General features: G+C 36.6%; 1 protein-coding gene across 4 annotated transcripts in view; it reads left to right on the forward strand.

Moving 5' to 3' along the window:
* The window catches only part of LOC105223463 (SOX domain-containing protein dichaete), a 137,154-nt gene that overhangs the window by 69,299 nt on the left and 44,476 nt on the right, over positions 1–23,379 (forward strand). For all 4 annotated transcript variants that reach the window (XM_049457564.1, XM_049457565.1, XM_049457563.1 and 1 more), the window contains 2 exons: positions 18,502–19,514; positions 21,346–21,509. In XM_049457564.1, the coding sequence (XP_049313521.1) occupies positions 18,643–19,514; positions 21,346–21,509 (1,036 nt within the window). In that variant the 5' untranslated portion in view covers positions 18,502–18,642. The remainder of the gene's footprint in view (positions 1–18,501; positions 19,515–21,345; positions 21,510–23,379) is intronic.

The raw sequence follows: 23,379 nt of genomic DNA on the forward strand, positions 1-23,379 counted from the left end.
AAAAGTATTATAAATGCATTACAAAAACCTGATTAACGCTGACAATGGATAGTCAATCGGTTACACTGACAACTTCCGTTTTTGAACACTGCGCTCCCATTCGGTCACACGCGTTCTCCACAAAATACTATGCATGCAATTAATTTAGGAAGTCAGTATGAAATGCTATCTAACAGACCTAAGTTCAAAATCCGGCATTGTAAGCGAAAAATGTTACTTTATTAACAAATTGCCTAACAAACAGAAATCTTATTCCACTTAAGCAAACAATGCCGCCGCACAAAGCACTCTCGAATTCATTCATACTCTATTTCATAACATTAAAGCAGAATTAAAAAGTTGGAAAAGAAATCGATTCATCTAATCGGAAAGATAGCGGGCTGGTTCCACAACGTCTAGGCGCAATATCCATTCAAATACGCCTTGACGGCTTTCTTCACTCACGCAGAGCGCTCGCGCGTTCAGTCGCGTCTGCGCCCCATTGCGCATCTATGTACGATGTATGTAAGACTCTATTTTGCGGCCATGGTTTTATTAATCCGGTAACACCAGTTGAACAGTAATAGATATCAGTGCTTGAAATTTATAGCTCACAGCTAAATTACATTAACATGTAAATATGACGCGCAAATGCAGCAGCCGCTTATGAAAACAAGAAGAAGAATGAACAAGAGACAGATAGGCAGCGAACAGTCAGCAGGTTTTGACCGCCGGCAACTACTATGCTGCTCGTGCGACTAACTAACTTATAGGAACACAGTGGGAACAAATTGCCCGCTGCCACTTGACACATGAGCAAATATTTTCTACAAAACAAACTCAACAATAAGAATAACAATAGTCGTGTATTGGACACTAACAGAAAGGGCCGCAGTAAAGGAGGACAGAAAAATGGTCAGAATCGAATGGAGCCCACCAAAAAAGGGAGACAAAACAATAGGGTTCCACATAAATGCAACAGAAGAGGCGTAAAACGTAAGCAACGATTTCGAATATGCTTTGAAAGTGGCTTTAGGAACGTTGCTCCACTATCTGTCTGTTTGTCTGTCTGGCAAACAAGAATTATGATCGGCTTAGCCACATGCTGAGCCACTGCTTAACTCACCCATTCAGCCACCAGACTCGCGCAGGCTTCTTGGCTTCCGAGTCAACGCCGCACCGAAGCGATTTTTGACACTTCAGAGTGGATAGCTGCAACTACTTCAATAGGGAAAATAACGTACTTTTTTGTATCTTTTGTTGATATTTTTTTTATTAGTTTTACTGTCCTTTTCCGCGCCATTGCGGCTGGCAGCTGGTCGCTGTTGCTGTTGCTTTTGTTGTTTCCTTCTCTGTTCTTGGCGAAACAGTAGTACCCCAAATGTCGTTTCGGTCTTGTCTTCGTTTGTCAAAAGCATCAAGTGTTCTTGTGTGTGTGCATTCTTTTCCGTTGGTGCACCTTTTTAGGTGCGCTTTGTTCCTTGGCAGCCCCCTAATGTTTATAATTAACTACTTTCACACTCGAATACAATCACGCACGCATGCGGGCCACAATTGCCGCGCACTTCCCGTCTCTTTATCCCCCTCGCTCACATGACTCAAACCAACGCTGCAAATTGAAGCAATAAACCTGTAGGTGGATGCTATGAAAGAGCCGCAGGCAACAAACCCCTGTTGCTCTGGTTTTTCAGTTTGGCATGTGTTTATTGTTTTAATTAAAATTTCAATTGAATGGAACAGATTTTGGAACTTCGTGCAGTAGTTAATGCAAAAATTTGAAAAATATCTACATTTTTTTTTTGATATTTTAAATGAATGCAAAATTAGACACCTCCTGTATACTTTATAAGCATTAGAAAGGTTTTGATCAATTTTTTTTTTTGTGAGCTCAGGCTTGCTGTTGAATGAAATTCCTCGATGACAAAATGCCATTAATCGAAAACTTCAATGCAGATTATCGCAGTTGTGTGAGTCACTTGTGAGCTGAAATGCTTAAAAAAAAGATGTGATCTGCTCCTAATTAGGTTATTATCTCACTAACCACTAGAACTAATGTCAACCAAACTGGTTTCTGGCGCATCCTCCGACAATGTGAAAATTTGGTGAATTTGATGATAACTCCGCACACTCTCCATATAAAAAATCAAGCATAAATTGAAATGCCGGGATAAAACTTCGTGCAAATAGTTTTTAATAAATGTTTTCTCAATTCCTAAAATAGTTAAAATCGAACAACAATTTTGCAGCCCTTAATATGTGAACCTCAGTGAAACCAGCTGATTTTTAGCACAAGATGTCGGCACACCTCTGAAATATTTCATTGAAATTCATGGAAAATATTTTCCCGATAATAGTGTGCACTTGTGCAAAAAATTGGCCTTCATATATCTAATATATAGAATGAACTACCGATCAATAATGGAATCTCAATCTAATAATATTAAGTTCATATGCCTAAAATTGATGAAATTGGTATACGTATTACCCTAACATGCATGTGAACTATCTTCACAAAAGTGCATGAAAATATATGTATTTTCGAGTAAAAGTTGAGTAATGTCAAACCTTAATTCAATGAGTCCAGACCCCTTATAGTGATTTCACACTTTCCACCTGGCTTTAAGCCAGTTATATTGATCGAAATTTGTGAAACTTTAAAATTGGTTATTTGTCGGCTTTTATGTTATTCCATGAATTAAAAAAAAAATGACATTCGAAACACTTAAAACTGTATTTTCTATTTAGTTTCAATTTTGCGTTAATTTTTCAAATTTTTTTGATTTGCCATTAAACGGAGATAACCAATCTCACTGGTACGAGCGATCTCGAAAAAATATTGACGACACTATTACCAATTTTAAAAATTTTCGAGAAATTCTTAAAATTCTTTGGTCACACTTTTGAAACAAAAACAAGAAAAGAGTCGGAGACTGTTTCCGATTGATATATATCATAAAATTTGACGTTCTTTTATTTTTGATCTATGACTGGATTTTTCAGGCAGTGATTGGAAGTCTGTTAATGACTTCTATGAAAACAGTCATTCCATTATACCAATAATATATACTTTCAATTTTGACAAGAACTGGGCGAAAGTGCCTCTATTTTTGTATTCCTCTATTACTTCTTAATAATATTATCGAAATATCCAAAGTACGCATCCAACATCAATTGACTTCACAAATATTATGGTTTGTTTTCCTTTAATGTATAAATCTTGCTGTTGGAATACCTCTTTATCAAAATGGGTTTGAATGTGAGTAGTTGGCGTAGGATGTCCAACCGAATTTGATCTTCTATAGATGGTCACCACAGTATAAATACCAAATACCATTTTACAGATCAACTGCATGATGGTCACAACCAACGCTTTCTCAAAATATGCAAACAGAAGAGCAGAGGACTGTTAACTCGGCAAGAAGATACGTGTAGTTTGATTTTTGTGAGTGCTTGCAGGAAATTGTTCACAATACTTGCATTGGGAACACGGAAAACTGTGTAAACGTTATGAACCATGTACATATGTGCTTGTTCGACTGAAACTTTCTTATGGGGTGTTTTAAAGGAAGTCGATGTAGACTAAGATTTCACATCACATTTACTTTAATTAAAGAAGTTTTGTATCGAAACTTGAAATCAGAGAGAACTCTGTAGAACTTGGTTACGCCTTTGTTAGATGCGTGACAAGGCGATGGATCTGGTGAGAATGTTTTATAAGCCCGAAATAGTACTGCGAAGCACATTCTTTCGAACTGTAAGTATGTATATACTACTTCTCATATAGAGATGATTTCACATGTCAGATGGCAAAACTGATTTCAAGTCAAGTAAGGTCAAAATAGATACCAATAAGTTAGCCTCCCTAATTACCTATTCGTATTAGCAAATCCTAATAAAATACGTAATTTACAAAGGATACTTATAAGTGTTTCACACAAGTAAATATGCATGTATTAGTACTTTATAGTCACTAATTTGTTTAAATATTTGATCAGCAAATGCAACTTTAACGAAGAGCTGCCTGTTTGTTTTACAAACTCAATTTCATGAAATTGTTTGCCAATTATTGACTCAACTGCGCTAATTTACATGCAAATGATGAAATTCACTCAATACTAAGAAAGTTTAAAAGGTAAATCTATATGTATTGTTAGTTTTTGTAATTGCAAAAATCTTTTTTTAATGGATTGTTTGAAGAAAATAATCATGAAACGTTGATATGATGTTTCCTCCCAAGAAAAGCAAACATTATTGAATAATAGAAGAACAAAGCGCTTGGAAACTTAGGTATTTTTTAGTGTTGAGCTGTTTAGTCTAAGAGACCGAAACCTCTCACTACTTATAAGTTTAAAAAATTGAACATGGTTCGACCTGGTTAATTGTATGTACATATGTAAATGCTATTTAATTGGAGTTATAACAACTTGACTACATACACACTTAAGCATACTTAATACTGCAGGCAAAAAATAGTAAGACATTTTAATTTAAATTTCGTGCGAAACCTCATTCGAATATTTTTTTATATATTTTTTTTAGGTTGGTATGACTGTCAGTGACATCTGTGCCAAATGTCACATCAAAATAATCATTTGTGTTTAGTATACGCTTGTCATTCTGAAGTACATATGTATAGTGTATTTTACGAGCGATTTTTACGATGAGTGAAAATATTCAGCAAAGAAGTTTTATTAAATTTTGTATGTGGAATCAAATTTCTGATGCAGAAACATTCAGAATGTTGGAAAAAGCCTTCGGTGATAAAGGGTTTTTGATTGAGACAAATTATTCAAGGAGGGTCGCGAACTACGTCCAGGACGGCCATCAACTGATGATTAACACGCCAATAAAATAAAGGAATTAGTGTTTGGGGTTCAACGATCATGAGTTAGAGATCTTACTGGCATCGATGGAGTATTGGAAGGATCAGTGAAAACCATTTTGTAAGATCATTTGGGACTAAGAAAAGTGAAAGCACGATAAGCTTTTTCGAAAAGCAGCGTCGCATTAACGTCTGTAAAACAATGCTTTCCAGGATGTCATAAAATATATTATTACTAGCGATGAGTCTTGGATTCATGCTAATGATCCCGATCGGCCGAGTATCGTAGCAAAGGCGCGCCGAAGCCGCAAAAACCACCTCAAGGCAGGTTAAAAATCAAGGTTATGTTGACAGTTTTCCTTGATTATCGAGGTGTGGTACACTCCGAATTCCTTCCGATCAACCAAACTGTCAAGAAGGAAACCTATTTAAGTCTTATGTGTTCCTTGAGGGGGACGACATAGACTTGGAAGAATAAACTAAGAATTTTAAAATTCCAAACGTACTATTTTTGTCTTTCTCGATTAGTTTTAGGTGTCACAACTAAATTTTATGTGAACAAAACTATTCTACTCAGTACCGAATCTGGTTCAAATTTTTTTATCGATTCACATGCATTTGGTATTATTTTTATACTCTGAACAGTGTATTTTAAGCTGCCACGAAGTTTATAAAGTATATACTTATATACAAGTGATCAGCGAGTCGAGAAGAGTCGATTTATGGCAAGCAAGGTGATGTCCTAATTTGTATTTAGAAAGTTAATGGATTCACCACAATAATACGACGGTACAATCTAGTACGATTGTGGCTGAATTTTTGGCTAAACACAAAACGAAAGTCATCTCTCATGTGAGTTTTGTTTTTTTTTTTAATTTTGAAGGTGATAATAAAGATTTCTATTAAAATTTCTAAAATATTGCTTTTCATTGCCGGTTCCAACATGATCAGGCAGTATATGCTTTTAGAGCGTATATTAAACCTTTTAGAAGGTGGGAATGCCGGAAACGAGAGGACAGATAGGCATCGGAGCACAATGTGTCTCATCTCATATTTGGATATACACGTCTACACCTATCTTTATTATTACTTTTAAGTGTTATAGAAAACTTTAAGGTGAATACAATTATTATCCGTGCAATATTTTGTGAGAGCAAAAAAATAAAAACCATAGTAATAAACTTATAAGTAATAATGAAACGGCTGTAAGCGGAGTACAAAATAATACTTGAAATTCGGCGCAGCAGGATTGCTGATTCTAACTACTGTGGAGAGATAGTCGCCTGTAATACATGTGGCAAAGTCCGAAACTTGCCGCAGTTATTGACTCGCATGCGTGTATATATACACAAGTATGTACATACATATATATAAAATCAACCAAACATAAAGATCTCACAGTCACTATGGTTAAACTCGAATGTGGTCTGGCATGTCACTTCTGTCCAACAAGCTGTTTGACACTTCTGTACCATGGAAATAAAAGTACCACAACAAAAACAAAGGTGAAACCAAAAAGGCATGTACCAGCTATACTGTTAAGAAACTATCATCTTCCAACAATAACTCTGTTTGCTTTCATTGGGGATTAGACAGAGTCATGCAGGCTATTTGCATCCACTTACTCAGAATGGGCTCCAACTTTAACGGCTCATTGCGGACGCTGGATATGTGTGCAACGCCGACTCCGAATCCGACCTCCAGCTGTTACCATAAATTTGCAGCTTAATCCGTCGAACAATTTCGCAGCTAGGCAGCCGGTCAAATTTTGATGGTAACTTTAGCGAAATCGAAGATTAACACGCGAACATTTGCCGCCAACACCATTACTACCATAACACTTTCGTTTTATACTCTGAAAGGGTATACATTGTGACGAAAAAGTACTCGGAAATTGTAAATAAAACGCACGATATTACTTATTTATCAAAATTTATTTTGTCGCCTTCAAAGTAATCCGGACCAGATGTAATACACTTATGTCAACGATTTTTCCAATCCTCGAAACCCTTTTCATAAGCACTTTTTGGGATGGCTTTCAGTTCCTCTGCGAATTTTGTGTTATCTCTTCGATCGACTGAAAACTGGTTCCAAGAAGCGAAAATTTTAGTTTGGGGAAAAAATCACACGGAGCCAAACCTGGAGAATACGGTGGTTGATCGATGGTGTTAAATGCGCTTTTGGCTTTAAATTCGGTCACAATCATGGCTCGATGCGATGGTGCGTTACATCGTGTAAAATCCATGAAGTGTTCTTCCATAATTCCGATCCAAAACGGTCAAATAGAACTCCTTACTGACCGTCTGTCCCTTGGGAACAAATTCATGATGCACCAAATCACGAATAACGAAAAAAGAAATGAGCATAACCTTGATTTTTAGCGGCTTTGGCGATGCTTTCTTGGTTTCGGTTCGTTTTTTGTCTCCATTCCGATGATTGTTGATTTGTTTGTGTATCAAACTCATCCCGATGGCACATGGGCAGTTATAATGCTCTCCATAAATGTGGTATAGGAATTGGCACGATCAAGCTTGTCCAAAGAGAGCTGTTTACGGTACTCTTTTAAAAAAATCGGACGAGTCAAGCAAGAACGGCTTTCATACCAAAATATCCAGAACTATCCGAATAGACCCGCGAGAGATGTCGAGCTCTCATGTCATATCTCTAACACTTGCCTGACGATTTTCAAGCACAATATCCTTTACTTTTTGTATATTTTCATCAATTGAAGAGGTCGAAGGTCCTCCACAACAAGTCATGTCTTCAACGATTTCTGTGAGAGGCACCGACTTAAGCAGCTGCTTTAAAAAAACTGATCGTCAGATCGCGTTCATATTTGACATAGTAATTAAAGACAGTCCTGGCAACTTAGAAAAATACCTTTTTTTAATATTATTTACTCGAGCAATTTAATAACAATTTCCGCGTGCTTTTTTGCCACAATGTATTAAGTTTTACACTAAAATTGAAACCCAAGGGTCTATAAAGTATATATAAAAAGTAAGAAAGGGAAAGGCTGTAACCATTCATTTTATATTCCTTCAACTTGCAAGAATCAAAATCTGTGAAAATACCTTCAGATGTTGAGAAACTTTATTTAAAAAAATTCTCGAAAGACATTCATTATAGGAAGAAATTTTATTCGCTAAAATTATATGAAAATATCTTCAAGTATACCTCATTTGTACATAAGTGTGTGATATCAACTCAACCGAAGAGACTGGAAGACGTCAACCAAAGTATCAGAATGGATGATATTAGTGATATGAGATTTTTACCAAGTTATAGAGCAATTCCCTTTTAATTCAGCGCTAAGCCAAAAAATTTTTAAGAAAACTTGTCCTTTTAATTTCATTAACTCCAGTGTTTAAATTTTCAAACCACTGGTGGCTCCCTTAATTTTCGGTTTAGTTATGACACTTTACACGTTTTCGATTAATGGCGTTTTATGGTCGTGTCAGTGGTCCGATTCCGCCCATCTGCGAACTCATCCTCAGTTTTTTGCCAAGGAACGCGTATACCGCGAAGTTACAGCTGGTACCGACGAACGGACGGACTGACAGACAGTCACCTGGTTTTCATCTCGTCTCGTCATCATGCCCCTATATCTATCTCGATAAGTTTCAGGTGATAAAAACAACCATGAGGTGAACAAAACTATTTTACTATATAGCAACATGTTGTAAGAGTATAAAAAATGACCAGGGATTAGCCATGTCCGTTTGTCTGGCTGTATATGCGCAAACTAGTATCTCCGTTTGTGAGATATCGAACTGAAAATTTACACACGTCTATTTCTCTCAGAGAAGTTGCTCATTTGTCGGAACTGCCGATATCGGCTCACTTTAGCAGTAGCTGTCATACAAACTTAATGATCGGAATCAAGTGCTTGTATGGACAAATTTCTATAAGAGAAAATATCTTCACGAAATTAGGCATGGATTATTGCTTAAGGTAATACAATTTTCGAAGAAATTGTTCAGATCGTATTACTATAGGATAAGGCTGCCAAACAAACTGAACGATCGAATACAAGTATTTGTATGGAAAATTTTTCATTTGACGAAATATCTTTACCGAATTTCGAACGGAACACGGAACAGATCAAAATCAAATGGCACTGACATTGTGGCAGGAATGCACATGCAGGCGAAGCGTATTAAAATCGAACTCTTTATTACTGAACCTTCGTACATATGTATTTAATACACATAATGTATGCAAATACCCAGCAGTAAGTGGCGCTGTCTTAAGTTTCTGAAACAAATATATATGTACTATACATGCATATGTATGTATCAATCTGCCGTCTTTAATTCGTCACTTCAGTCACCTCTGGTTGTTACCTCATTAAAGTAGCCTCTTACTGTCCAATCTCTATTTGGTTATGCTAGTTTATCATCCTAATGCCACGTGTCTGTTCGATTCTCCAAGGTTTGATTATTGATCAAGAAAGTAATAAAATAAGATATTTGCAAAGGTTTTAGGAATTTTATTTTATATTGGAATATTATACAATATAAATTTCACATTGTCATAACTTTTAATACGGGGCTAACACGGTCAGATTTACCTTACATCCACATGTGTACACATATTTCAGGCTTAGCAGCGGCAATAAGTAGTCGGATGAGATTGCAAGTGTTAACGTAGTGTCCGTTTTAAGCCATAAATTCCGCTGCAACCTGCTGTTAAGGCAATTATGTTTTTTATATCATGTAACTGTTTTTGTTGTTTGTTCACCACTGTTCGTGTAAAATTAGTACAGTTATTGTTGGCAAAATTGCAAGAAAAAATGCGTTTGACAACAAACTGTTGGCGGTCAGCTTCTGCAATTTTCTCGACGCGCGCACATGCAGTATTTTACAACCTAATCAAGTAGTTAGGACGGAAGGACCCGTACACAATTTGTAAGAAGTCCAGTATACTACAGTGAAAACTCCCTTGGGCGCGCACTCACCGTCAGCCAACTTTTGTCCGCCCATGAGAGGTGTCCGCTCAATGGAGTGGGTAGCTATTTTATAAATTTTTAATTTTATTACGTCCTTAATACTCACCACTTTCAGATTTAAATGCAACACAATTCATATAACATTGTTCAAACAGGAATTTATGTATGTATGTATTATGTACTTCAAAAATTCATATAAATTTCATGTAAATTCACATGAAGTAATATATAAAAAATATAAATATTAAATTCATTGCTTGAACAACTGGGTAATTGTAGACTGGCTTAGGTTTTTTTGCTTTTTTAAAAGAAAATTGTTTTGCAGATGGCTTTCCAAATTTTGCAACAATCCGAATGCAATAAGGTCGTCGCTACAAAATCTTTTTAAATTTGAAACGGCAGTCAATGCGGTTTCGTTTGAGAAAATTTCATTTCTTTCTTCGGTAGAACTCTCATTATCAGTACTATTATCGTCAATAGTTTCTATGTCTGAGCTTTCGGTCCATGCATTATTATCTATTTGGACAAAGTCATCCGGATTTGAATGAGTACACTCTCCAAGGGCTTTTGATAATTCAAAAATCGAAGCCAGCGTTGATAACGGCAAGTCATCTTCGGGATCGGATTCAGGAGCCAGATTTCTATTTTTGTCAAATCCTGCCTTTTGAAAGCAATTTTTTACGGTTTGCGGTTGAACATTGCCCAGGTGTTGTTACTAGGCAGAAATAGTATTTTAACATTTTTCAAACTTATATCGCGAGGGTGGGATGCTGCGTTGTCTAAAAACAAAAGTACTTTTCTGTTTTTCAACTCCATTTTTTTGTCGAGTTCTTTCAACCACTGTGTCATCAGCAAATAACCACATAATCTGTAAACAAGGGCCTAGGTTGGTCAACTTTGGTTATTTTGTCATACCGCATTTTGTTGTTGTTCACTTAATCACATAACCACATAACTCGATAACCACCTTACCGTGAACAGCCTAATTACATTGAATTCGGGGAGTCCCCTTTTTTCATTTGTTATAATCTGTTATTTATACATACGCCATACACACATTCTCATATTTTGTCCGCTTACGAGGGGTTCGCGTCCGCCCAAGTCAATGTCCGTCGATAAGAGCTTCGTGTCCGCTTAGTAGAGGGGTTTCGTCCAACTTTGTAGCAATGAACTGTCCGCATCCGGCCAAGAAAGTGTCCGCCTAAGGGGGGGCGAATTGTTCTGAAAATTGTACTTAAAACTTGGTGCATGAAAAAATGTCCTCCCAAGAGAGGTGTCCGTCTAATAGAGGTGTCCGTTAGGAGAGGTTTCTCTGTATATTGTTTATTAAAAGTGCATATATTGTATGTGTATTTAATTGCACCAATTCGTTTCTGATAAAAAGAAAAGTAAGGAAGGAGTATAAAGAACTATTTAACATTTTTATAGTCTTGCAAGCAACCCTAATATTATCAATTCACCTAACGGTTGTATGTATCACCTAAAACTTGTCGAGATAATAATTCCGTGTCACGTTGTTTGTCCGCGACGGACTCCTAAAATACTGAACCGAATTTGGTAAAATTCAGCACACTGTGTCCAATTCGAACCAACTTAGAAGATAGAATAGTAAAAACAATTCATAATTAAAAAATAATTCACTAACGTCGAAATTCGCGGCGTGAGATTAATGGTATTTTGGGGGATGGTACTCTGTCACTTCGGACTGCGGAGGAAGGGTTTCGACGATTCAGAGCGCGTGAAAACGACACCATGGATAAGCCAGCCGACGGAAGACCCGTGACGACGAATATTGATCAAATCATGGAAAACATTGAGTTAGACCGGCATGTGGCATCTCGTGACATCGTCCAGAAGATAGGACCACCAAGACAACGCACCATCTCACACCTCAACAGTCACCATGGCGAAAATCCACGAATTGCGGTTCGAACTGCTTGACCATCCACCTTATTCACCGGATCTAGCACCAAGTGACTTTTTTTGTTTCCTCAACTTAAAACTGCGCTCGGCGGTCAGAGATTTTCGTCAAATGAGGAGGCAATATCTTATGTGAACTCGTATTTTGCAGACAAAGACGCCAAGTACTATTTGGAAGGGTTGCAGAGATGGGAGCATCGCTGGGAGAAGTGTGTGGAGTTACAAGGAGACTATGTAGAAAAATAAAAAAAAAAATTTTGAAAAAGTCGCGTGCATCATGGTTAGGTCGGTTATTTATCGGACAGCCCTCGTATACTTATTCTGTCGCAATGTGTATCGTCCAAAATGGCGAAAAAATAAATTCTGGTAAATTTTGAGCTATTGATGTTAATATTAACTGGTGGCACCTAGTGCTTTTTGATTTCTCTACAAGAGTAATATTAAACATCCAAGGAAACCAAAAAAAAAATATTCCATTATATAATCAAAAATTACACTAAGCCACCCCTTAACATGCATCAATTTTAAGAGCTCAAACTTTACCAGAATTCGTTTTTCGCCATTTCGAATATATTTTTTATTTTTAATGATTTTTGTTTTTCTGGGAGACTATATGCCGAATAAATTGGTCAGTGTGTAATTTGCCGTCATAAAATTGCGTTAAGACTTGTTCTCAAGTATAATTGAGTAATGGTTGAAGTTAACGCATTTTGTTCCTAATATAAAAATTATATTTAATATAGCTATTTGATTATGTTCACTTATACATATGTATTTTGTAAAACTGTAAATTAATAAATAAGTGAGCACTGAGTTATTTTTAAGGTTATATGGGCTTCCTCGAGAAAAACAGCCTTTTGTCAAAAATTTTTTTCATACAAAAAATGAAATATTTATTAGAATTTTTTATTGTTACAAACACAAATAAATTCTGAGTGTTTTGAAAAAAAAAAAATATTTTAATCTTGGCCATTGCAAGGCCATTTCCGGTGACCCGCGTTGGCAGGATAACTTCTTACAGGATTATATTATAAGTGCTTAGCCTAGCTAGCCTCAACCCCACAAGTTCTCAGGGCTATCTCCGAAATTATTACTCAGATCAACTTGAAATTAAGCGCAATATTTTGGAGATTTTGTCGAATTTGATAAGACAATAAAAAAGTAGTTTTTTTGAAACCGGTGAAGCCATGTAACTTCTTAATTGAATTGATGAACAATATGACAAATAGAAAAAACTTATCGGTGTGAAATATTTTTCGGAAAAAATAATCGCGCCAATACCCAAATAAAAAAACAACGATATACAATGGCATGTTGAATTACCAATTTGTAAAACAGTCAATTTCTTACAAAACTATAAGTTTTCCAATCAATTTATAATGATATTTTTTCATTAAATTATAAAGTTCAAAAAAAAAAAAATTAACTGTTTGTACTATCTTTTAAACGGTTAGGAACATTTTTATAGAATCTTCCATTTGCTACAAATCTGTTAAACGTGATATTTTTTCAAGTAGCTGGAAGCGAGATTTGAGTTTTTCTGTCTGAAAATAAAAAAAAAATAGAAGACTGAAGGCGGAAGACCTTGCCGTTACAATTAAGAGCTCATACTTTCTATTCTTTTCTTTTATATTTACCCGCCCTACTAAGGAACTAGAAGAAACTTTTAGAGCACTAGTTTACTTTTTACACCAAACCGCATTATGTATATTTTTCTATGAATTCAAATTCCAAACATCGGGAAAATGGTTAGTGTTAAGTTTTTTTCGGATCTGTTAGAATTCACAATGACGGCATACGGGATATTAGCAAATTTATGGTCCGGAGCCACAGGACGCATTTAAGAAGCTAGGACACTATAAGGAATCCTAAAATTAAGTCTAAACAAAGTAACGGCTAGTGACTATGGCCTCGACAGGCGACTTAAAAAAGATTTGCTACTGTGTAGCTAAAGTTAAAATTCAAAGAACTGCGTGTGACAGTTTGAGAGAACCATAGTTCCGATTTGAAAAAATCGATTTCAAATGTTTATCTGCTAAAACTAATAGACCGAATTGCTTGATTCAATTATTTGAATAATGTCTTTACAACCCTAAAGTGTACTTCAGGCTAAATATGTTGAACTTTTTGAAAACCTTAGACTCGCAAAACGCCTAAAGAAAATAATTATTATATCACTCTCTGCTGACCGCGCTATTACCACGTGATTCTGTTCTTATGCAATGCCAACCAACAATACAACAAGTACATACATATATCTAGTTTAATACCGAAATCTCAATTTCGACTCTATCGCTTGCCAACAGACATTCCGAAAGAAACACCGGCGTCGTAATATATCTGGATTGGTTTTGGTTTTGGCAATCGTTAAGTGAATAAAACTATTATAATCTTGTACAAAATTTTTGTAGAGTATAAACAAGAAAAATTTATTTATTTAATATCCATGGACTTAAAACAATAAAAAATCCGAATTCCAATAGTTGGACACTGGTTGCGGGTTTGGTCTGTCTTTTCCCATTTTCAAACATATTTTAAATTGTATCCTCCAAGCTTCAAGCTTTGCACAATGTAATACTTTAGTTAGTGAGATATGAAATTTTCATATTATCCGTTTAACTCTTTTCATTATTTTGCCTTTCAACGCCTCTAAAAATGTAAAACAACGGAAGTGAAAATTTTACCACAGTACTACTTTAGAATATTAAAGATCGCTTCAATGCCCTTGAAGGAAATAGTCAAACACAGTGGCCATATTGTAAACTTGAAAAAGTAGTACATCCCTTCAATTCAGGAAATAATTAATACATCAAGCTGTAAAGCACTTGAGAGGACAGCAGAGAATAATACCAACAACTGTCGGTGTCATAAACCGAAACTTAAGCTGGTCATAAAGCGTTTAAGTTAAGCCTCATGGAAATTAAATAAATTGCCTGATTATGATTATTTTACAGCTTTTCACTCCGTTATGCTTTGAAAACAATGCCAAATATAACAAAAAGAAGACCAAATAAGAATTTGCCAAAAGCCGGCATTACTGGATGCGTTGGCGAAGGAGTAATAGGCGAAAGAATAATATTGAGGGTGAATAATACAGACTGTGATAAACAAATGCAATACAAGGGTCAGGATGGGGCATACTCGTACGAGTATATACAAGTATTATACCAATTCCGTTTGCAAAGCAACACTTTAGGGCACTCGACGACACGCATCCATTAAAATTGTTTACTTATTCGCCACTAGGGAACAATCTGCTTTATGAAAGGATGAAGTTAAGAGTTGACTGACCTCTATTTGGGTACAAGTTTAAATACTTGAAATTCGTGTGAGCGTCAGCTCCTTTTTTGTTCTCCGTTGTTGTTCAATTAAGTAATTGATTTAAGCTATTAATGCTTTTGACCGTTAACCCCCCAGCTAATGCTATGCCTCCAACACGTTGGTCACACTCTTGCCAGTACCGAAGCTTTGCTGATTTTGTATTCTCTGAAATTTTGCTTTGTTTTAAGTTTTCATAAAATATTCAAACAAAATGAGTCTTTGTGTGGAGCTGTCGTTTGCCTGTGGCCTACTCTTTGGCTTGCTGGCAAACGCATTTCCGCCTCCGCTTAAGTATACCAATTCAGTGAGCGAAAAATTCAAAGCGACACGCTCACTTATAGACATACCGACATCTTTTTAAAATTTAACCTTTCAGCGAATGGCTCCGTCGCCAGATTTTCAGCACCATCGCCCACCACACTGTGGTCAAGTTGCAAAAAAATAGTTAATTAATGTTAAGTGGGTATATAATAGAACAATTATAGTTGCATTTAATAAGTTACTCAGGTCTCAATTGAATTTACATGGCATGTATGACCACTGTACTCTTCAAATCACTGTTATTAATTTAAGTTTTTTATTTACAATTTTTTTTAACTGTTTACTTCATTTTAAAAACGTTTTTATGTGAATTACGGCCTACTAACGAAATTGATTTCGGAATAGCCATTCAAGTTTTTTTTAACCCATTATTCATTCAAATATATCAATAGTACATCCGAAAATTTGTATCTCCATAATGTTTTCAGCTAAAACCGATTTGATTATAAAAATATATGTACGATATATAAATAAAAACAAGTGTTTAAGCTAAACCCGTCGGATAATTGGCTTTATGAGTTTACAACTTTTTTTTCACACGAAGTTCATGATACTAATTTTTCATTCGCGTGAAAATTAAAACACATGCGAATGATTAATTCACGCGCAGTCTACGATATGGCTGTTTAAAAGAACATTTCACTTTATTTTATTTTAAAAAGGTTATTGTTTATAGTAGCAGCTAAATGCTATAAATATTTGATCATTATTTGTATCATAAACGTTTCTGTAACCACTGTGCGATATATGATGAAGTCCACCACTCCTCGGCAGACGCTCGTTGTGCACGTTGACTGCGTTGAAGTGAAGTATTTCTTTGTGAACAATGAGAAATTCATTAGGCGTAAAGGCACTTACCATAAAACACTAAGCCGGGCGAGACCACAGCGCATGCCGGCGAATTTCACAACCCAATCCTTTTATTTTGTCAAACTGTCCCTTATATTATTTACTTTTTTTACAGTGCATTTTTTTTTTTTTTTTGTACCATTTTCACTTGGTGGTTATGTAGAAGTTTATAAGCTATTAATTCGTCGTCAGTCAAAACATCCCCCGGTAAATAACACCCCCATACAAACGGTACTTAGCATATTACTCATGTACTCTTAAGTTTATATGAAAACGCGGTTGTCGGACATATGTTTGAGACATATGTACGATGCACTAAACAAAATTTGGGTTAACACTGTTTCTGGCATTCACATTTGCTGATGGAATTATTAAATTGAATCAATGATCGTATGCGTTATCTTAATATATAAAAATCACGTGTCACATTGTTTGTTTGCGATGGACTCCTAAACTACTGAACCGATTTTAATGAAATTTTTAACACTGTGTGCAGTTTGGTCCAACTTAAAAGATAGGATAGTTTATAATTCTCCTTATAGTCGCATTATTTATTTATTGCAAATTATTTGTTTATTATTAGCAAAGAGCTATCCACCAGTTGGTGGCGCTAAGTGCGGTATTGAGTGCGGTATGTTACAGTAGATGGCGCTACAAACATTAAATGAAAATGCGTTGTTTGAAGTTTATATTATTTGTGGTAAAGTTATACGAGTCTATGACTTCCAAAAAAAAAATAAAAATTGGGCGGGGCGAAGTTCGCCGGGTCAGCTAGTATATTATATATCTACGTACCATATTTACCTACATATATTGAGTTCATCTCTTTCACTTGCCTGTGCAAATAAATCTCTTTGCATTCGACATGTTTATCGTTTGTTGAAGATTTGCTTCAACTACTTTCCGTTCGACCCAACGGTGTTTCCCATATACATTTATACATATTAGATTGTCAAATATCTCCCTTCCGCCTTTTTTGTCTTTTGGATTTAGCGACATCTTTGAAAGGTCTTCACATAACCTACAAAACAACGCTATGCATGATTGGTATGGATATTGCGTTATAGACGTTTGCACGGAGTTCACTAACGCCGAAATTCGCACTATTTTTAAGTTTTCTTTCGTTAAAAGCAAATCCAGGGATGGTACTCCATCACTTCGAACTGCGGAGGAATGTTTTCGACGATTTAGAGCGGGTAAAAACGACACCATGGATAAGCCAGCCGGCGGAAGACCTGTGACGACGAATAGCGATTAAATCATTGAAAACATTGAGTTAGACCGGCATGTGCATCTCGTGATATCGCCCAGAAGATGGGAGCTAGTCATCAAACCATTTTTAACCATCTGCAGAAGGCTGGATACACGAAAAAGCTTGACGTTTAGGTGGCGCATAATTTGACGCAAAAAAACTTTCTGGACCGAATTAACGCCTGCGATATGCTGCTGAAACGGAACGAACTCGACCCATTTTTGAAGCGGATGGTGACTGGCGACGAAAAATGGATCACATACGACAATATCAAGCGAAAACGGTCGTGGTCGAAGGCTGTTGAATCGTCCCAAACAGTGGCCAAGCCGAATAGGAGGTTTTATCGCATCCACCATATAACCCGGACATAGCGCCAAGTGATTACTACCTGTTGGTGTAAAGTTGAGCTCAAAAGAGGCTTGTGAAAGGTGGCTGGCCGAGTTCTTCGCAAATAAGAAGGAGGGCTTCTACGAGGGGGGTATTATGAAGTTGCCGTCAAGATGGAAACAGATTATCGAACGAAACGGCGCATATTTGAACTAAATCCGATCGCTGTAACACTCTTTATGAAGCATTGAGTAAAGCGCAAAAAAGCGGAAGGGATATTTGACAACCGTATATGTATTTGTACATTTACTTCTATTTTTTATATTTAAATTGAAATTAATTTATTTCGATTTGTACCACATCCAACCAACAAATATGTACTTATTTATACAAAAACATAAAACCCGTGAGTCCTTCCTTATAGCAGTTGAGGTGTTTTCGAGTCGCCACATCTTTACTCGCAGTATTTAACGCGACTCAAACCATTTTCTTCAACTTTAGTTCAAAGTTCATACTATTCCACGGTAATATCTCAATTGTTTATAAAATTAGTCGGGGTTATTAAAAATTATTACCGCAATATTATATATTATAGGTAAATATATTCAATAATTAAGTATATAATAGATCGAACTGAAAGTATGTATCCTTATTCTTATTCGTAATATTAAATTAATATTAATATTAACTAATTATGCACATATTGTATTACATAATAAGGTATGCTCACGGAGTTATAAATCAATTTTGTCTTTACAGCCTCCATTTGCCTTTAGCTCTTGCCACCAAACACAACACCATTACTCCGTCACTCCAACAAGGACCTCTTTTTCCACACACTACCACTCCCACAACCATAGCCACGCCAACAAACAAATATTCCCAGCGGATCTGCACAAAATGATGGATCGCATCCCATCATTATCGCTATCAGGCATATCGCTCGCGCATCCACTCTCGTTATCCACAACAGGACAGCAACTGCAAAACCATCTTAATTCTGCATCGGCGGTCACATCGTCAACTAGTACAGGTGGGCACCATCACCAGCATCATCATCATCATCACCATTTAGGTCAATTAGCCGCGGTTGTTCATCAACAGCAGCAACAACAGTTGCAACAGCAACAGCAGCAACAACAACAGCATCATCACCAACAAGCCCATCTACAAGCACATCACAACAATCATCATCTAAGCCATCACCAGCTATCATTGAATTCGGCATCCTCGACAAGCCACTCACCAACATCTAGCAACTCAGCGTCTGCATCGCTGCACCATCATCACACCTCACTATTGGCGTCACACTCGGGCATTCACACCTCACCAACTTCGTTGTCACACCATCCACACAGCAGCAGCAGCAATAATCACGCCGCATCGTCATCCACGTCGCTTTTACTTCATCAGTCAGCCTCAGCTTCGTCGTCGGCTGGTTCAGCCGGATCAGGCAGCTCAGTGAGCTCAGGTGGTGGTTCTGTAGGAGTTTCAAGTTCGTCCGCACATCAGCTGCAACACCACAGCTCAGCAGCGTTGCATAGTCAGCATCAAAATTCGCTGCACCATACCACCCACCATCACACGCACAGTCACATAAACGCGCACGTAACCGCCGTTTCGTCACCCGCTAACGCAACGAATTCAGCCAGTACCGCATCTGTAATGGCCGCCGCCGCTGCACACCTGCACCACAATGCGCAGGCGACTTCGCCGATGACAAATCTACACCAAAATATGGGTGGCCTGATGAATAGTGGCAGTAGCGCCAGGTAATTACGCCATCCACGTACATACATACATATGTATATATGTATGCAATTCTAAAAATGTCTATTCAATTACACGCAGATCACACATACATATACACAAATTCCGATTTCTGTTGATGTTTGACGTTGTGCAATAATTAGCATTTCCCCCATCTTAAGCGAGTGTTTTGGGCACCACTCTGAAATGTTGTCATATGAAGAAAAGTGAGAGGGGTGTTGGGTTGGCGGTCAGTGACCAGTAAGCCAAAACAAAAGAAACTCAATATCTTTTTCTTTGCTTCCAGAAAAAATTGTCAAAGTTACGTAATTTTTTCTGGTTTTAGACTGGCATAGTAGCTAAAGTACTTTAAGGGCAAATATTGTTCTGAATACTTCGTGATGCTTGCAGCACTATTACTTTGGTTATTATCTGGTATGACGGTTCTTTTTCTTTGCTTCCAGAAAAAATTGTCAAAGTTGCATATGTTGTTCCAAAATTTCGGTGGTTCTTAAGCCACTATTTTTCTAACTTTTGTAATTGTCTGGGTATGACGGATCCTATGATATACAGGGTAGGCCATTTAAAGTTGACCCATTTGTTTCTAAAAAAAAGAACAAAAGAAAACAATGTTTTTTGTTCATTTCAAAAATAATTTATTTTGGTCCAAGGGGATTTGTTTCAGCTAATATTTAAAAATTAGATCGCGTAAATGGGCACCTTTAGCTTTGACAGCTAAATGCACTATTTTTTCGACATTTTCCATGACTTTGGCCAATGTTTCGGATGATATGGCGGCTGTTTCACGTCGAATGTTGGCTTTCAGTTGAGCTAAGGTCTTTGGCTTATTAGCGTATACCTTGGATTTCAAATAACCCCACAAATAAAAGTCTGGTGGCGTCAAATCTGGTGATCTCGGTGGCCAGTCAACATCACCATTTTTCGTTTTCAGCCATTTCGATGGCCCATTTGCCAAAATTAAGGCGTCGCGGATAATCAGCTGGGTTTAGTTTTTGTGCCATTTGAATTTTATATGGAAACATCTTCAAATCTTTATGAATTATGCGTCGGAGAGTGGTGCGAGAGATGTCTAATTCCTGAGAGCGGCGATAACTCGATGTCGATGGAGTCTCCTCAATACTGGCTCGTACAGCTTCGATATTTTCATCAGAACGTCTTGTGCGTTGTCTGGATGCATGACTGGCATTACTGAGATTACCGGTGTTCACAAATTTTGCGTATAAAGACTTAATTGTGTTCTTAACTGGAGCACTTTTCACTTTATTTTTTTTGCGAAACGCACGTTGAGTTAACACAATTGAAAAGTTATTTTGAATATAAAGCTGAACAATTTCAGCGCGTTCTTTTGGAGTGTACTGTTTCATGGTATAAATTGTCTTCGAATGACGCTTCTAACGCGGTATGACATTAGCCGATTTGTCAGCGCTGTTAAAAGTTACAGCGTTGCCAGATGGGTCAACTTTAAATGGCCAATACCAATACTCTGCATGTGATCTGTTCATAGATATTATATTATATTCTAATTATTGTACATATTAATAAACATGCCGATTACCCCTCTCAGAAAATTTTGAAATTGAGTTCAGCACTGTTAAAAGTCTAGAATTTTACCGATATCTGCAGACGGGCGACAATTATTGAAGAAAATTAAATATGCTGTTAGTTGAACTTACTTACCCACACTTACCTACAACAAATTAGCAGCACCCATTAATAAAATAACTATTCAAATAAATTATTTTCTCCACTTCGCCTCTCTTCCCATAGTACATTCATCAATATACGGTATTTTATAAACTTTGCTTGTAACATGATCACCTCTTACTTTTACAGCGACGTTTTCTTTAGTTTAATGATACAAAATACAACGAAACGTCAAAACGAGGAACACATCAAAAGACCAATGAATGCATTCATGGTTTGGTCTAGACTCCAGCGACGAAAAATTGCACAGGATAATCCGAAAATGCATAACTCCGAAATATCGAAACGTTTAGGTAAGCACAATTATGATAATTAACAAATAATATTTATAGAAAAATATGCAAACAAAGAATTACAAATCATATCAGAAACATTATATATAATATATAACATATATTATAGTATCAGTGTGTGTACACAGCCAAATGAAGTACAGAGTACTTCTTCAATTAACGACGTGTGTAGGGTTGAACATTTACAAATTATTTTTTTCAAAAGAATGCACAGAACGTATGGAACTCCTTTAGACAAGAAAAAAATTGGATTTATTTCAACTCTCAACGGAAATAATACTGAAATGAATCTTTAGAAAAGCAGTGGTAAAAGGGTTTCCCATGGTGATGGTTACATGAGCACAAGTCCAATTATGCTTAAAAACAATGAATAAGGCGCAAAAACGTTCACTCGCCCAGTGCACTTAGAATGAAGTACTCAGAACAATGAATTGAACGTAACAAATGAATTTCCCACACAAATGTGTGCTTATAAATACAAACAAGTGTATGAAATAAGATGGGTTATGAATATTAAGCTCATACGAGCCCATCGCAACTACAACGGTTGCAGGGAAATTCTTTACGACTGGAGTTGCTTCAACTCTCAACTCGAAATCTGACCGCATACCACGGTACTCACAACCGCTGTTGACCTTTGCAAGCACCCTTAGTTCAGGCGGTCTATAGATTGACGTGATTTCAAGCATGTTGCGCCATTGATACGAGTTCTGAGTCATTATGTTCATGTGTGAAGCAAATATTTCGGAAAGCTCTTGTATATATTGGGCGCGAGAAAATTAAAGCTGTGGGCCTTTTTTTTTTAATTTAATACTTCACCTTATTGTTATTTTCGTTTTTAATTTGTATTATTGTATTGTTGATTTTTGAACTGCGATGGTCGTATGGGGGTGTGGAAAAATGTATATACATTGTATTAATGATTTGCTTTTTTTATTGACCGCTAAAGATTGTATGAAGGTGAAGGAAAATATATGTTATTGATATATTTATATATTCGGTACCTAGGGGCTTGAACAGTTTTTATTGGATTAAAAAAAAATATTGAATATAAGGTGGCACACACTAAAGACAATATTCGTACAAAGTTTTATCCCGTTATATTAAATGCTTCTTGATTTCTGTACTGGAAACTGGAAACTGAACGAATCAAGTGAAACTTAAAATTGTGCTATATGGAAAGTAGGGGTGGTTGTTATCCGAATTTGCCTATTTTCACACTGTGATATAAGGAAGTAAGGGGAGTGCCACGTACTAAATTTTTTTGAAATCTGTTGGACGAGTCCCGAGATGTGGACCAAAAAGTGGACAGTACCACGCCCATCGTCCACTTTTCACACTGTCTCCCATAGGGCTCTCTTATGTCATCTCGGTGGTAAAATTGTATGTCTCTAGCGTATTTAATTATTGCTTTATCTCGCTTTTAGTAGTTTTTAACAGTACCGTTATATGGGAGTGAGCGTGGTTAACCGCCGATTTCATCCATTTGCACACTGTCAGTAGAATTAGTACTCAGCAAATGTTGTTGTAGCTTAAGTGATTTATGATATATGTACGTTACACTTGTTAGAGGGCGTGGCCAAGCCCACTTTTTCAAAAAGTTTTGCCCACATATGCCTCTTTCTATTGCGATCCTCTGCACAAAATTAAAGTTTTATATCTTAATTTTGTGCTTAGTTAAGATATTTTATGTGTTTTCGGTGAATGGCGATTTGTGGGCGTGCCAGAGGTCCGATTACGTCCATCTACGAACTCCAATTTTTTTGTACTAAGGAACTTGCCTACCAAGTTTCATCGAGATATCTCAATTTTTACTCAAGTTACAGCTTGCACGGACGGACGAACGGACAGACAGTCAACCAGATTTCAA

This window comes from Bactrocera dorsalis, chromosome 5, assembly GCF_023373825.1.
Source record: "Bactrocera dorsalis isolate Fly_Bdor chromosome 5, ASM2337382v1, whole genome shotgun sequence".
Taxonomy (NCBI): Eukaryota; Metazoa; Arthropoda; class Insecta; order Diptera; family Tephritidae; genus Bactrocera; species Bactrocera dorsalis.